The sequence below is a fragment of the Juglans regia genome, chromosome 4 (assembly GCF_001411555.2).
Source record: "Juglans regia cultivar Chandler chromosome 4, Walnut 2.0, whole genome shotgun sequence".
In the NCBI taxonomy this organism is placed as follows: Eukaryota; Viridiplantae; Streptophyta; class Magnoliopsida; order Fagales; family Juglandaceae; genus Juglans; species Juglans regia.
In genome coordinates this window covers 21,334,286-21,347,627 of record NC_049904.1, presented here as the reverse complement: position 1 = coordinate 21,347,627, position 13,342 = coordinate 21,334,286, and the positions used below count along the sequence as shown (strand labels likewise).

Sequence of the window (13,342 nt, the reverse complement as noted above, 5' to 3'; positions counted from 1 at the left end):
GTTGCTCCCCTTGTGTAGAGATGATGTCCCACCCGTACATCTAGACCCGTCTGTATTAAATGATCATTCAATTCAAGTAAGTGAGGAGGAAGAAGAAGAAGACGAGTCAGAAGATGAAGACGAATCAGAATCCGGGCAGGAGGTGGATAAAGATGATGAAGAAGATGTGCATGATGATGATGAAGATGTTATTGATGGAGATTCTGAAACAAGCATGAAAAATTCATCTGAAGAATAAAAGTACTAAATATTTTATTCATATAGGTGACTATAAAATATCTTGAATTTTCATAATTTCTTCTAATTAATTTTCTTTGATATAATTAATTATTTTCAAGAATGCTGTCAAAACGACAACGAAGAAATGTGCCTCCGCCAAGTCCAAGTCCTGAATCCATTGAGGACTCCCCACTCGAGGAATCCGTTCCTGAAGATCAAGCTAACACAGAAGAGAACAACAGCCAGTTGACACCTACCAGTAAGGAAATATTGTCGTTGATAATTATATATATAGTTAATACTTTTTTCTCAATAACTATATAATTATAATTATAGTATATCTATTATCATGTAGTTGATGCATCTGCACGTCGCGGTCATGGCTATATACGTGGAATCTCTCTTGAAAAAAATAGAAGGCACGGTAAACTGAAGATCACAATTCCTGATAATTCCACTGGAGGAGTGGATGATAGTGCAGCAGCGCTTTCCTCCTATATTGGCACAGTAGTTCGAGCTTATGCTCCATTTTATGTGCGCTCATGGCGAGATGTTCCGAATGAGATTAAGGAGCACATTCGAAGTCGTGTGCTGGTGAGTTTACTTTTCAGTACATTTTTTTCACCTAGATTAATATATTATACTTTTGATCTGATTCCCTTGTTAGGATGAATTCGACCTCAACTTTGGCCGTAGCGAGGATTTGAGAACCGTGAATGAGTTGATGGATACACTATTCCGACGTCACAAAGGACGATGTCATGACCACTTCAAGAAGTTTGAGACGTTGGAAGAGGCTGCGCAGTCTCCTTTTCAGCAGATGAAGTTAGATGATTGGAGAAAGTGTTGTGATCTTTTCGCATCTCCAGATTATCAGGTATTTTACATTTATATCTTTTAATTATTTACATTCATATTCATTTTATATATTATATGTATACATATTACAATTAACATTTTTAATATATTTTGTAGCACTTGAGTTCTACAAATGCACAGAATAGATCCGTTCTACAAATGCCGGTTCAAGGTCATTCCACCGTCTTGCTGAAAAAATGGTAATTAAAAAATTATAGAATTCAGTTATTTTTCTGATATTCTTTCTGATAAGTACTAACATTATCCTTTTAAAATTGCTAATATTGTCACTTTGTTAGAAACGTGATGATCCTGAAAACTTTTCCCTCATTCATGTTGTAACACTCCGTATTTTAGTGTATTTTTACTAAAGGATTATTGTTATTTATTCAAAAATTTATTCTCTTATTTTAAAATTGGTTGATTTTTAGTGAGTTTATTTCTATGATTTTAATTTGGTGAAAATTATTTGTATGTGCTTTCTTAATATTTATTTATTATTATCCATTTAAATTGCTTTTAATATTTAAATTAATTACTGTGGGATTTAATTATTTCAATTTGACTTTACCATTGCGTTTGAATTATTTTATTTAACTTGTGGTTTTGAAATCGTTTCCGTTGGATCATTTTTGTGACCTAAGTTATGAGGATTGGACTTCATTTCTTTTCCCCCTATTTTTCTTTCCTCTCCTTTTCTTTTCTTTCTTTTCTTTTTCCTCCTTATTTCTCCTTCGGTTTCTTCCCCACGCGAGCCCCCTCCCTTTCTCTCTCCCATGCGTCCGTCGCCCATACCCAACCTGCCGCAGTCGAGCCGCCGTGCACGACACCGCCCACCCCATTCGGTTCTTCTGCCGCCGGCGACCTCACCCCACCAACCTCACCTCCATCCGCGCCACCGTTCTCCTCCACGCAGCCCTTCAAGCCGCGGCGTCACTTTCGCTCCAGCGCCGCCGTCGCACCACCTCCGGCCACCATCTTCCTACCACTTCACCCCCGACCTTTTGGCAACCCAATGGACCCAACCCCGGCTCCGATCCGTCACCGGTGAAGCACAACCAAGTCCATCTCCGATTTCGGCATTTTTGGCCTAAAACCACCCCTTGCGCCGCCACCCACGGCAAACCACCACCACCATTGGCTTCACCGACCTCTCTAGGCCCTACCCTACCATTTTTGGGTCTTCGTTTGTCTCCGTTGAAAAGTGGGTATCTGTGACCCACGACCACAGTGTATTTTACACTGTGGTGTTGCTCAGACGTCGCCTTTTTCAACTTCGTGATCCTTCGGAAATTGCTATATAGCACTGTAAGTATTTTCTAAAGAATTCTTGTGAATTTAATGTATTTTTGCACTAACGCATTTCACTGTATTTAATCTGTTGATTGGTTTTGCCGGACTGAGTCTGAGGAGTACGGGGGTCGGATAGATTTGTGATTGGAGTTGTTTGGTTGGTTTGGTTGAATTGGTTATTGGTTGTTGATGAGTTGTTTGATTGGATTTGATGGGACTGGTTATTGATAGACGTTGGATTGGTGTTGGTACATGTGCATTTCATTATTTCATGCATGATCATGTTTGTAAGGAAAACTGGGTTTTCGTGTATTGCATTCATGCTCATGTGTGATTTGGAAAGTTATGATTTTATGTGAGAATATTTTGGGTGCATGTGTATCACGACCCCAAGCCGAGATGGGGCATTATCTCGGTGGAGCTCCTCTGGTTATTCGGGGAGCGGAATAAACTGAGTAACGTCCCCTGGATTGTCGCTGGGCGACAATGGGATCGGACGAGAGATTCGTGCCGACTCCGTGGTCCTTCTGTTGGCGGGGACTAGAGGATGCTTGGCTACGTACGCGCTGGGCGCGGAACTGGGCATCGCTACGAAGCCAGGACGTGCGGATGGTCCCTAGGGGAGGCCATGGTACATAGGGTAATAACGGATTAATTGGCTATTTTCTGGGAAAATAGTGTGTGTTGGATTTTTGTGTAAATCATTTTCTGGGAAAATGTTTTACGGATTATTTTTGGGCCAAATGGGATTTTGGCGTGTGTTGGAAAATTGTTATTTTCGGGGAAAATGATGTTTGAGGAAAAATGCATATTTCATCATATGAATGCATGTTGGTTGCATTAAATGCATTTTATTCCTAAGGATTATTTGGATTATACTTACCTGCGGTACCATTCTGTGGTAACGCATATTTTGATACAGATGAGGAGGAGGAGGGCGAGCCTGAGGAGACGGCTCTGCCCGGAGAGTGATCTGGGATCACTGGCTTTATTATTTTATTTTGCTCATTGTATTTTGGGATATGTGTTAAACTTTATTTTGGGATGACTGTATAACTGCTTTTAAACCTCTACTGATGTTTAGTTGTTTTTAAATTCTGGTACTTAGTAGACTTGATTATCTGCTGTGTTTTTATTGTACATTGTTGCATGTACGCACACTGGCACTTCGTTGGGATGTGTGACCGTGTTGTCACCATCCTGGTGTCTCGATCCACGTGTATTTATATAAGGGGGATTGGGGGCGCCACACATGTCTATGCTGTTGCTCACACTAATGAGCATAGTGAGTGGATGGATCCTGTTGCTGCAGATAATTATGTAAGCGGTGTTAATTTTGTTAAATAAATTATTTATATAACATTTTAATAGTTTATTTCTTATTTCTATTTCTTTTAATACGTTACTAATTATTTACGATCATTACCTTTTAAATTGCAGAGCAAAATGTTGGAGATGCAGTTGGCTTCTGAGGAATCCTCTCCTAGTGACATAGACATATTCACGCAAGTGCTCGGGCTGCAGTCTAGTATGGCAAGAGGTTTGAGACGATCTATCAAGCATAAATGTTCATCCTCCTCAACCTCATCGGCTTCACAAATTAATAATCTTACGACAGATTTAGAAACTGCACGGCGTGAGAATGAGTATATGAGGTCGAGACAGCAAGAGTTAGAGTCTCTCTTAGAACGACAGTCTCATTTAGAGACACGTTTGCAGGACCAACAGAGAGACCAGGAGGAAAGAATACGCAGTGAAGTGCAAGAGCAAGTGCAACGGGAGATGACGGTACAAATGGAGCGTGTTATGTCATTGCAACAGAATCCCCGTGGGCGAGGGAAAAAGAAGAAATAAATTTTATCAATATTTCTGACTAGTTTTAATATCTAATTTTGTACTTTTATAAGACATTGTTACTTGTTAATTGGGTATGTAATATGATACAATTGGTATGATGTTTTTAAATTTTATGAAATTAGTATTTCTGATCTGTACGTTCGAATGTAAATAAAAATCGTTCGAACGTTGGTTCACACTGTAACAAACGTTCGAACGTAAATACAATTGAATTGTTCGAACATTAAACTATACGTTCGAACGTACTCATGCTAAAATGAACAAACCGCTCAAACGGTAAAGCGACTAACGTTCGAACAAAGAACTTGCATTCGAACGCTCCTTCGTTTACATTCGAAATAACGTCCGAACATTAAACGAGCTACGTTTGAACATTTACGTTTACGTTCGAATAAATATTCGAACGTTTATTGTAATTAACGTTCGGACGCATTAACATTCAAACGTAAATATGATACATTCGAACGATATTCAACGAACGTCAAATTCTCTCATTCGAACGCCAATCGGTCGGGTATAACGTCCGAACGTTTGATTTTACGTCCGAACGTGATTTTCTGTGACAGTTCATAACCGTCACAAAAAAAGGAACGTTCAAACGTTATACCGAATGGAACACTTCCAACCGTCACTAAAAATATTTTTTGTGACGGTTGAACAGTAAACCGTCACCAAATGTTTTCTGTGACGCACTTCAGGTGACGGTCATGGTGACGGTTTCAAACCGTCACCAAATATGTTTAGTGACGGTTTGCCATTTTTTTGTGACAGTTTCCTCTGTCACAAAACACACATTCTGTTGTAGTGAATGTCAATTACATGTATCTCGTCAATGCCTACATTAACCTAATATACTTGTTCTTGAATTCTGTTTATGGCTTTATGCAATACTTGTTCTTGAAATCTGTTTATGGCTTCATGCAGGTATACGACTAGCTAATTAATACCATTAATTGAAACATCAAATCCTATTTTGAGCATGAATTATCCTTCATACGGTTGGAAATTACTCTAGAGTAAATTGTACCAAAGGAAAGTAGAATTAGCATATTTACAACTAAATTGAAATGAAAAGAAAACTAACTACATAGAAGCTTACAAGTTGTCCACTGGACCACTTATGTTAGCCTCGGTCTTAGGCTGGGCATTGCTAATTTAAATTTAAAAACGGATTTTTTGGGTCTATCGCCTATGTCTAAAACGGAATTCCTATTGAAAATAAATTGTCATTTAAGATGTTGGGCTCTAAAGTTGCCACTCTTGAGAGATGTATTTAAGTTGAGACTAATTACTTTTATACACTTGGAATATATTAATAATGTACATGAACTTATATAGTTATTATCTTTGGCTGAGTGATCAGATTGCTCTCTTTATTTGATTTTTCATCTCCCAAGCAGATATGAGAGTGAGTGCATGATAAGGTAGCATTATCTATCAATAATTGAATTTATTATTCTTAAAAAAGAGTCGATTCAATGGTGGATAGACAATACCATGTCAATATAACGTGATAAAAATGAGATAAAAGTGCCGTATATATCATATCTAGTGCCGTATAAGTATTTAGATTTCTAAATACATTATAAGATACATCTAGAAGGACTATATGGATGTTAAAAAAAAATGAATTCAGTACAAGAAATTGTGGCAATTGATACCGTTGAAATGTTCTACTATTGTTGGAATGATCAGTCCATTTGGCAAAGTTGTTTGTAGAGAAATTGACATTTTGGAATAAAGTTGCGAACATAGATTGTTACTTAAATATTTTCTACATGCAATTTGACTCGAGATAGATATAGTATGTGGACCACACTGTGTTTAATATTGAAATTTATATTACTCATGATTACTAATATTCACTGCCGTGAGCTAGATATCGTTGATTTTCTCGAATCTTCCAAAACATCTGAGTCATAAAATTATAAAAAACCCTGTTTGTGTGTCGTCCTTAATTACATGATAATAAGGTTGTTGATCACATGCCAATGAGAATTATGTGACAGCTGCAGGCCGAGTAATATACAAGGCATTAACTTTGTCATGTTCATTTTGTCAAATTCATGTCCTTGATTTTTAGACCCTCTGGTCAATGCAAAGGACTTGCCGGCCCTTTAATTAAAACAATCTACTTATTATAAGGGGGTTTCCACATCATGTACGTTGGTGACCCTGCTATTGGGCAAAGAACCTATTGGTCGTCGATCGGCTTGATGAGTTTATCCACTTCGTGCAGTATACGCACTCACAAAACAAATTCTCATCTAATTATAAACAGTTTCAAATTCCCTTAACAAAAAAATCACGAAGAACCGAAACCATTTTATCACAAGAATATAAATTTACTCCCGACACTACAAAAAAAATGGGTTTTTATAACTAATTTATTGCAACAAAAAGATTTTTTACAATTAATTTTAGTTACAAATAGTCATTTCGTTAGAATTAACTAGTCACAAATAAACAATTTTCTTATAGTGCGAATATATATATATATATATACTTTGCATTGAAGTTGGCCACTAAAAATAATAATTCTGATTCTGAAGATTTTCTTTCCAAAAAATTATATCACAAAACATATAAGGTTTGCCATTTTTGTCTCTCTTCGATCTACTTCTTGAAAGTTATCATAAACAACGGATCAACATTTGTACTAGTATTTGCTTTTATGAAATGTAAGCTCATTTTGCCGATCGAAGTATTTCCACGTTAGGTGGTCCTGATAAATGTGGCAAAATGGACATGCATGGCAAATTAAGTTAATGCCTTGTATATTACTCCTGGCTGTCACACAACCCACACCGGCATGTGATAACAACCTTATCTTTATCTAGCTGAAAATTTCTTTAAATATCAGTGATCTTGTTCTTCCTTTGACTACAACACAAATCCCAATACCTCATTCCACATAGACTACTCATGGCCGACCAAACTACTTGTTTCCTCATCCTCCATTTTCTGTCAGTACTGCTTCTCATGTCTTGTTTAACTACTGATGCAAAAATTCTGAACATCACCACTGATCAATCTGCTCTTCTTACCTTGAAAGCTCATATTTCTTATGACCCTCACCATATTTTGACAAAAAATTGGTCCTCCAGTACTTCAGTTTGCAATTGGGTCGGTGTCACCTGTGGTTCCAGACATCATCGGGTTATAGCCTTGAAACTTTCTAACAATGGTCTTGTAGGAACCATTCCTCCGCATATAGGAAACCTTTCATTTCTTGTCAACCTAACCATCAGCCAGAATAGTTTTCATGGCTCAATGCCTAACGAATTGTCTCATCTTTATCGCTTGAAACTTTTGCATTTCGGATACAATGAATTCAGTGGAGAAATCCCGTCATGGATAGGATTGCTAACAAAACTTCAAATTTTAAGTCTTGTAACCAACAATTTCAAAGGTACTATCCCATCATCTCTATTTAACAATACATCTTCATTGCGACAAATTGGACTTGAAGATAATCAGCTTTGGGGCTCCATACCATCCTCTATCTTCAAAGTGTCTACCTTGAAAGTAATTTCTCTCGCAAAAAACAAGTTTTCAGGTCCAATGCCCTCCATTTTCTTCAACATATCTCCCATCCTTTTTGTTCAACTGCAAACAGCTCAATGTTTTACACTTGTGATCTAATAATTTGACAGGAAAACTATCACCCGAAATAGGGAACTTAACAAAGCTCACATTTTTATTTCTTGGCTTCAACAACTTCGAAGGTACGTGACGTCTTGTTTTAGTTGATAATAAGGTACGCATACATGTTCTATATATGATCTTCTCTAATTAGGTACTTCCAAATGAAAGCAATAAAATAATTGGTTCGTTTGGGCCAACAGGTAGTGACAGTACCCCATGGTGGAATATGTAATTTTCCCTTGAATTTGTCATTAAAAAGTCATTTGGGAATTGGGATAAGCCATAAGTAATTTTAATCTACTTTCAGTTTTGATAGATTCGCAAACTTAATTAGAATTATTATTCTCCAATATTGTTAAATCCCGACCCATTGTCGAGTGTACCTATGAAAATAGAGAAGTTAACAATGCAAGTTAGCTTATAGTATTATACCTTCGCAACAACTAAATTCTTTTAATGTAATGTAACCTTAGTCTTGTTTTGGTCGACTATATATGTTGATATCATGACCATGGATTAGGATATATGCAATCTCGATTAAATAAAAAAGTTGATAGTTTTTTAGCGAAGCAAAAACAATTTGGCGTATAGAAGTTGGGATTTGTTTTTTAGATATTGGAATTAATTTTAAGCAAATAAAACTAACTGATTTTTTCGTGAAAAGATCAAAATATTTCAATGGTTAGAATATATATTAACCAAAATTCTCAAAATATTCTTCTAGTCAGCGCGACAAGGAAAACAAAAATTGTGATTATGTAAAAACTACACCCAGTAGAGTGCGTGCGGCTCCGATCCAGTACCACTGCAGTCAACGCAAGGGTGGCTCAACCAATTATAAATCCTTATAATCAACCTCCATGGTGTATATTCCAAGTCTTGATTGTTCTCTTACAACTAATTATTAGTTGTATATTTTATTTGTTATAAAATCTTTTTTTTAATAGATTTATTGTGACTGCAGGTGCAATACCTAGTGAAATTGGTAATTTGCAGAACCTAGAGAATTTCAATTTAGGAAAAAACAATTTTGTTGGCACAATTCCACTGGAGATATTCAATATCTCAACATTACAAAACTTCAGTGTAGGAGGTAATCACCTCTCAGGCACTCTTCCATCAGATCTGGGCCACTTCCTTCCAAATCTCAGGGAGATTTATCTTGGGGGGAATGAACTTAGTGGAACGATTCCAGCCTCAATCTTCAAGATGTCTACCTTGCAAATAATTCATCTTACAGAAAACAAGTTTTCAGGTCCAATGCCCTCCTTTTTGTTCAACATGCCTTCACTGCAAATTATTGATCTCAGCAATAATACGCTATCTGGTACACTACCACTGGAAGTAGGGAACTTAACCATGCTTACAGATTTATACCTTGGGAATAACAAATTCAAAGGTATATATAATATTTAGTCTTGATTGGTAGGTTATGCTGTTAATTCTGATTGGTAAGTAAATTCCAATATTTGTTTCTAAAGTGTAATTGTATGTTTCACAGGTAGTCTCCCACCCTCTTTCTTCAAGTGCAAACAGCTGCAATATTTAAGTTTGGGGGCTAATAATTTCAAAGGAAAACTATCACCCGAAATAGGGAACTTAACCAAGCTCATAGATTTAGATCTTGACTTCAACAACTTCGAAGGTACGTGACGTCTTGTATTAGTTGATAATAAGGGACACATACATGCATACATGTTCTATATTTGATCTTCTCTAATTAGGTACTTCCAAATGAAAGCAATAAAATAATTGGTTCGTTTGGGCCAACAAGTAGTGACAATACCCCATGGTGGAATATGTAATTTTCCCTTGAATTTGTCATTAAAAAGTCATTTGGGAATTGGGATAAGCCATAAGTAATTTTAATCTAATTTCAGTTTTGATAGATTCGTAAACTTAATTAGAATTATTATTCTCCAATATTGTTAAATCCCGACCCATTGTCGAGTGTACCTATGGAAATAGAGAAGTTAACAATGCAAGCTAGCTTATAGTATTATACCTTCGCAACAACTAATTAAATTCTTTTAATGTAATGTAACCTTAGTCTTGTTTTGGTCGACTATATATGTTGATATCATGACCATGGATTATTAGTATATATGCAATCTCGATTAAATAAAAAAGTTGATAGTCTTTTAGCGAAGCAAAAATGGTTTGGTGTATGGAAGTTGGGATTTTTTTTTTTTTGAGATATTGGAATTAATTTTAAGCAAACTAAATGATTTTTTCGTGAAAAGATCAAAATATTTCAATGGTTAGAATATTAAGAAGGATTCTCAAAATATTCTTCCAGTCAGTGCGACAAGCAAAAAAAAAATTGTGATTGTGTAAAAACTGCACCCACTAGAGTGCATGTGGCTCCGATCCAGTACCACTGCAATCAACTCAAGGGTGGCTCAACCTCAACCAATTATAAATGTTGCATGTCTTATAATCAACCTCCATGGTATATATTCCATGTCTTGATTAATGTTCTCTTACAACTAATTATTAGTTGTATGTTTGATTTGTTATAAAATCTTTTTTTGATTGATTTATTGTGACTGCAGGTGCAATACCAAGTGAAATTGGTAATTTGCAGAACCTAGAGCTTCTCAATTTGGGAAGTAACAATTTTGTTGGCACAATTCCACTAGAAATATTCAATATCTCAACATTACAACAGTTCTCCATAGTACAAAATCACCTCTCAGGCACTCTTCCATCAGATCTGGGCCACTTCCTTCCAAATCTAAGGGGAATCTTTTTTGGATGGAATGAACTTAGTGGGATGATTCCAGCCTCTATTTCCAATGTTTCACAACTCAGTACACTCGACTTGTCAGGAAACGCATTCTTGGGCTCAATTCCAAAAACACTTGGTAATTTAAGGCTCCTCCAGCGGCTCAACCTTGGATTCAATAATTTGACCATTGAATCTTCAGAGTTGAGTATTTTCTCGTATTTTTCAAACAACGCATATCTCAAAATTTTGCGCTTGTCTAGGAATCCACTAAATGGAGTCCTTCCTAATTCCATTGGAAACCTCTCGACCTTTCTTGAGCAACTTGTCCTCACTGGTTGCAATATTAAGGGCAACATTCCCATTGATATTGGCAATTTAAGTAGATTGACATTTATGTCCCTAGGCGGCAATGATTTGGCTGGACCTATTCCAACTACAATAGGAAGATTAAGCGTGCTCGAACAGTTGTCCCTTTCTGGTAATAGACTAAAAGGTCCAATCCCGTCTGATATCTATTACTTAGGGAGATTGGGAAGTTTAGATTTAGCTGGCAACAAGCTTTCCGGACAGATTCCCGAAAGCATAAATAATATGACTTCATTAATATCTCTCAACTTAAACTTCAACCAATTAACTTCAAGGATTCCTTCAAGCTTGTGGAGGTTGACACATCTCTTGGTGGTCGACTTGTCATCCAATTTCCTAAGTGGGTCTCTTTCATTAGAGATTGGAAATATGAAGGCCCTAACATTGTTGAATTTATCAAGAAATCAACTATCCGGTCATATCCCAGAAACAATTGGTGGGCTCATAACTCTAGTCAGTCTCTCTTTGGCAGTCAATCAATTAGAGGGCTCCATTCCTATATCTTTTGGTGGATTAGTAAGCTTGGAGGTATTAGATCTTGCTGGTAACAACTTATCTGAAGAGATACCCAAGTCCTTAGAAGTGCTACGGTACCTCAAATATCTAAATGTCTCCTACAATAAACTACGAGGAGAAATTCCAACACAAGGACCATTTGTTAACTTCTCAGCTGAATCATTCATGTCAAATGATGCGCTCTGTGGTGTGGCTAGACTGAATGTTCCTACATGCAAAGACACTTCTCTTGGACCAAAAAAGGCAATGGGTGTGCGTATACTAAAATATATACTGCCCACATTGGGGTTAACGATACTTGTAGTATCCGTTGTACTAGTCTCAAGAAAACTCCATGGGAAGAAGAATTCAAAACTTTCCAACAACAAAGACTCAATGCCTTTATCAACATGGAGAAGAATTTCCCACCAACAACTTTTACAAGCAACAGAAGGGTTCAGTGCAAACAACTTACTTGGAGAAGGGAGTTTCGGCTCAGTTTATAAAGGGACACTCTTAGATGGAACATACGTTGCAATAAAAGTTCTAAACTTGGAACTAGAAGGTGCATTCAAAAGTTTTGACATAGAATGCGAGATATTACGACACATTCGTCATCGAAATCTTGTCAAAATCATTAGCGTTTGTAGTAACATTGACTTCAAAGCACTTGTTTTGGAATACATGCCAAAAGGAAACCTAGAAATGTGGTTGTATTCTAACACCCATTGCTTGAATATGCTACAAAGGCTAAATATAATGATTGATGTGGCAACGGCACTTGAATACCTTCATCTTGGTTATTCAACACTTATTGTTCATTGTGATTTGAAGCCGAGCAATGTCTTATTAGATGAAGATATGGTTGGACATGTTGCTGATTTTGGCATTGCCAAACTCCTAAGTGATGGAACTTCTCTCACGCAAACAATGACTATGGCTACAATTGGATATATGGCACCAGGTAATGTCAAGTACTATTTTTATCATTCTATTCTTGCATAGATACATAAATGTTCTACTTTGGTAACATGAAATGATATGTTTTAACGTGTGTAGAGTATGGATCTGAAGGAATTGTTTCTGCAAGAGGTGATGTTTATAGTTATGGAATCTTATTGATGGAAACTTTCACAAGAAAGAAGCCCATTGATGATATGTTTACTGGCGAAATGAGCTTAAAGCGTTTAGTAGAGGAATCATTTTCGCTTTCGATACTTGAAGTTATTGATTCCAATTTGCTGAGCAATGAAAATGACTATGCTGCTATGGAGACCTGCTTATCAGCAACTATGGGCTTGGCTTTGCATTGTTGTGCAGATCTGCCTGAACAGAGGATCGATATAAAAAATGTTTTAGCTAGACTTAACAAGATCAAATTAAAGTATCTACATGATCAACAATCAGGCTAGTCAAGTAGAGTTTATTACCAAGCTACAGTTTAATCTGCAATTGGTATGCAATTTACCTATCACACTTATTAGAACTTGTTCATGAAATGTTTGATTAATTATTATTTTCTGAGATGTATAAAATTCTTTAAAAGAATCTTATGCATTTTCAAGAATTCATATAAATAATTACTTAATTATGTCAAGGTTATATGAATTAAATTGACAAATATGTAAACTATGTATAAAAGTTAATAACTGGCAAATCTTTCCATTGGCACAAGCTATATATATATATATATATATATGATTTCTATAAGAAAATAGATTAGATGTGTATATAAATAGGTGCGCGAACACACCCACAAAATCTAAACTCTATCTACAAACTTCTGCAAAACAACATTGAATTAATATAAATAATATAGTTATTATAAATAAATAACTATCAGTATAATGATTTATAACATTCATATTGATTCAA

General features: G+C 36.2%; 1 protein-coding gene across 1 annotated transcript; it reads left to right on the top strand.

Moving 5' to 3' along the window:
- The first annotated feature begins 7,152 nt into the window (after positions 1–7,152).
- On the top strand, positions 7,153–12,879 carry LOC108986167 (probable LRR receptor-like serine/threonine-protein kinase At3g47570). Its single transcript, XM_035689225.1, has 6 exons — positions 7,153–7,639; positions 7,884–7,955; positions 8,840–9,274; positions 9,377–9,520; positions 10,431–12,431; positions 12,527–12,879. Exons 1-6 carry the CDS (start codon positions 7,153–7,155, stop codon positions 12,877–12,879), a joined length of 3,492 nt encoding a protein of 1,163 aa, XP_035545118.1.
- The last annotated feature ends 463 nt before the right edge of the window (positions 12,880–13,342 follow it).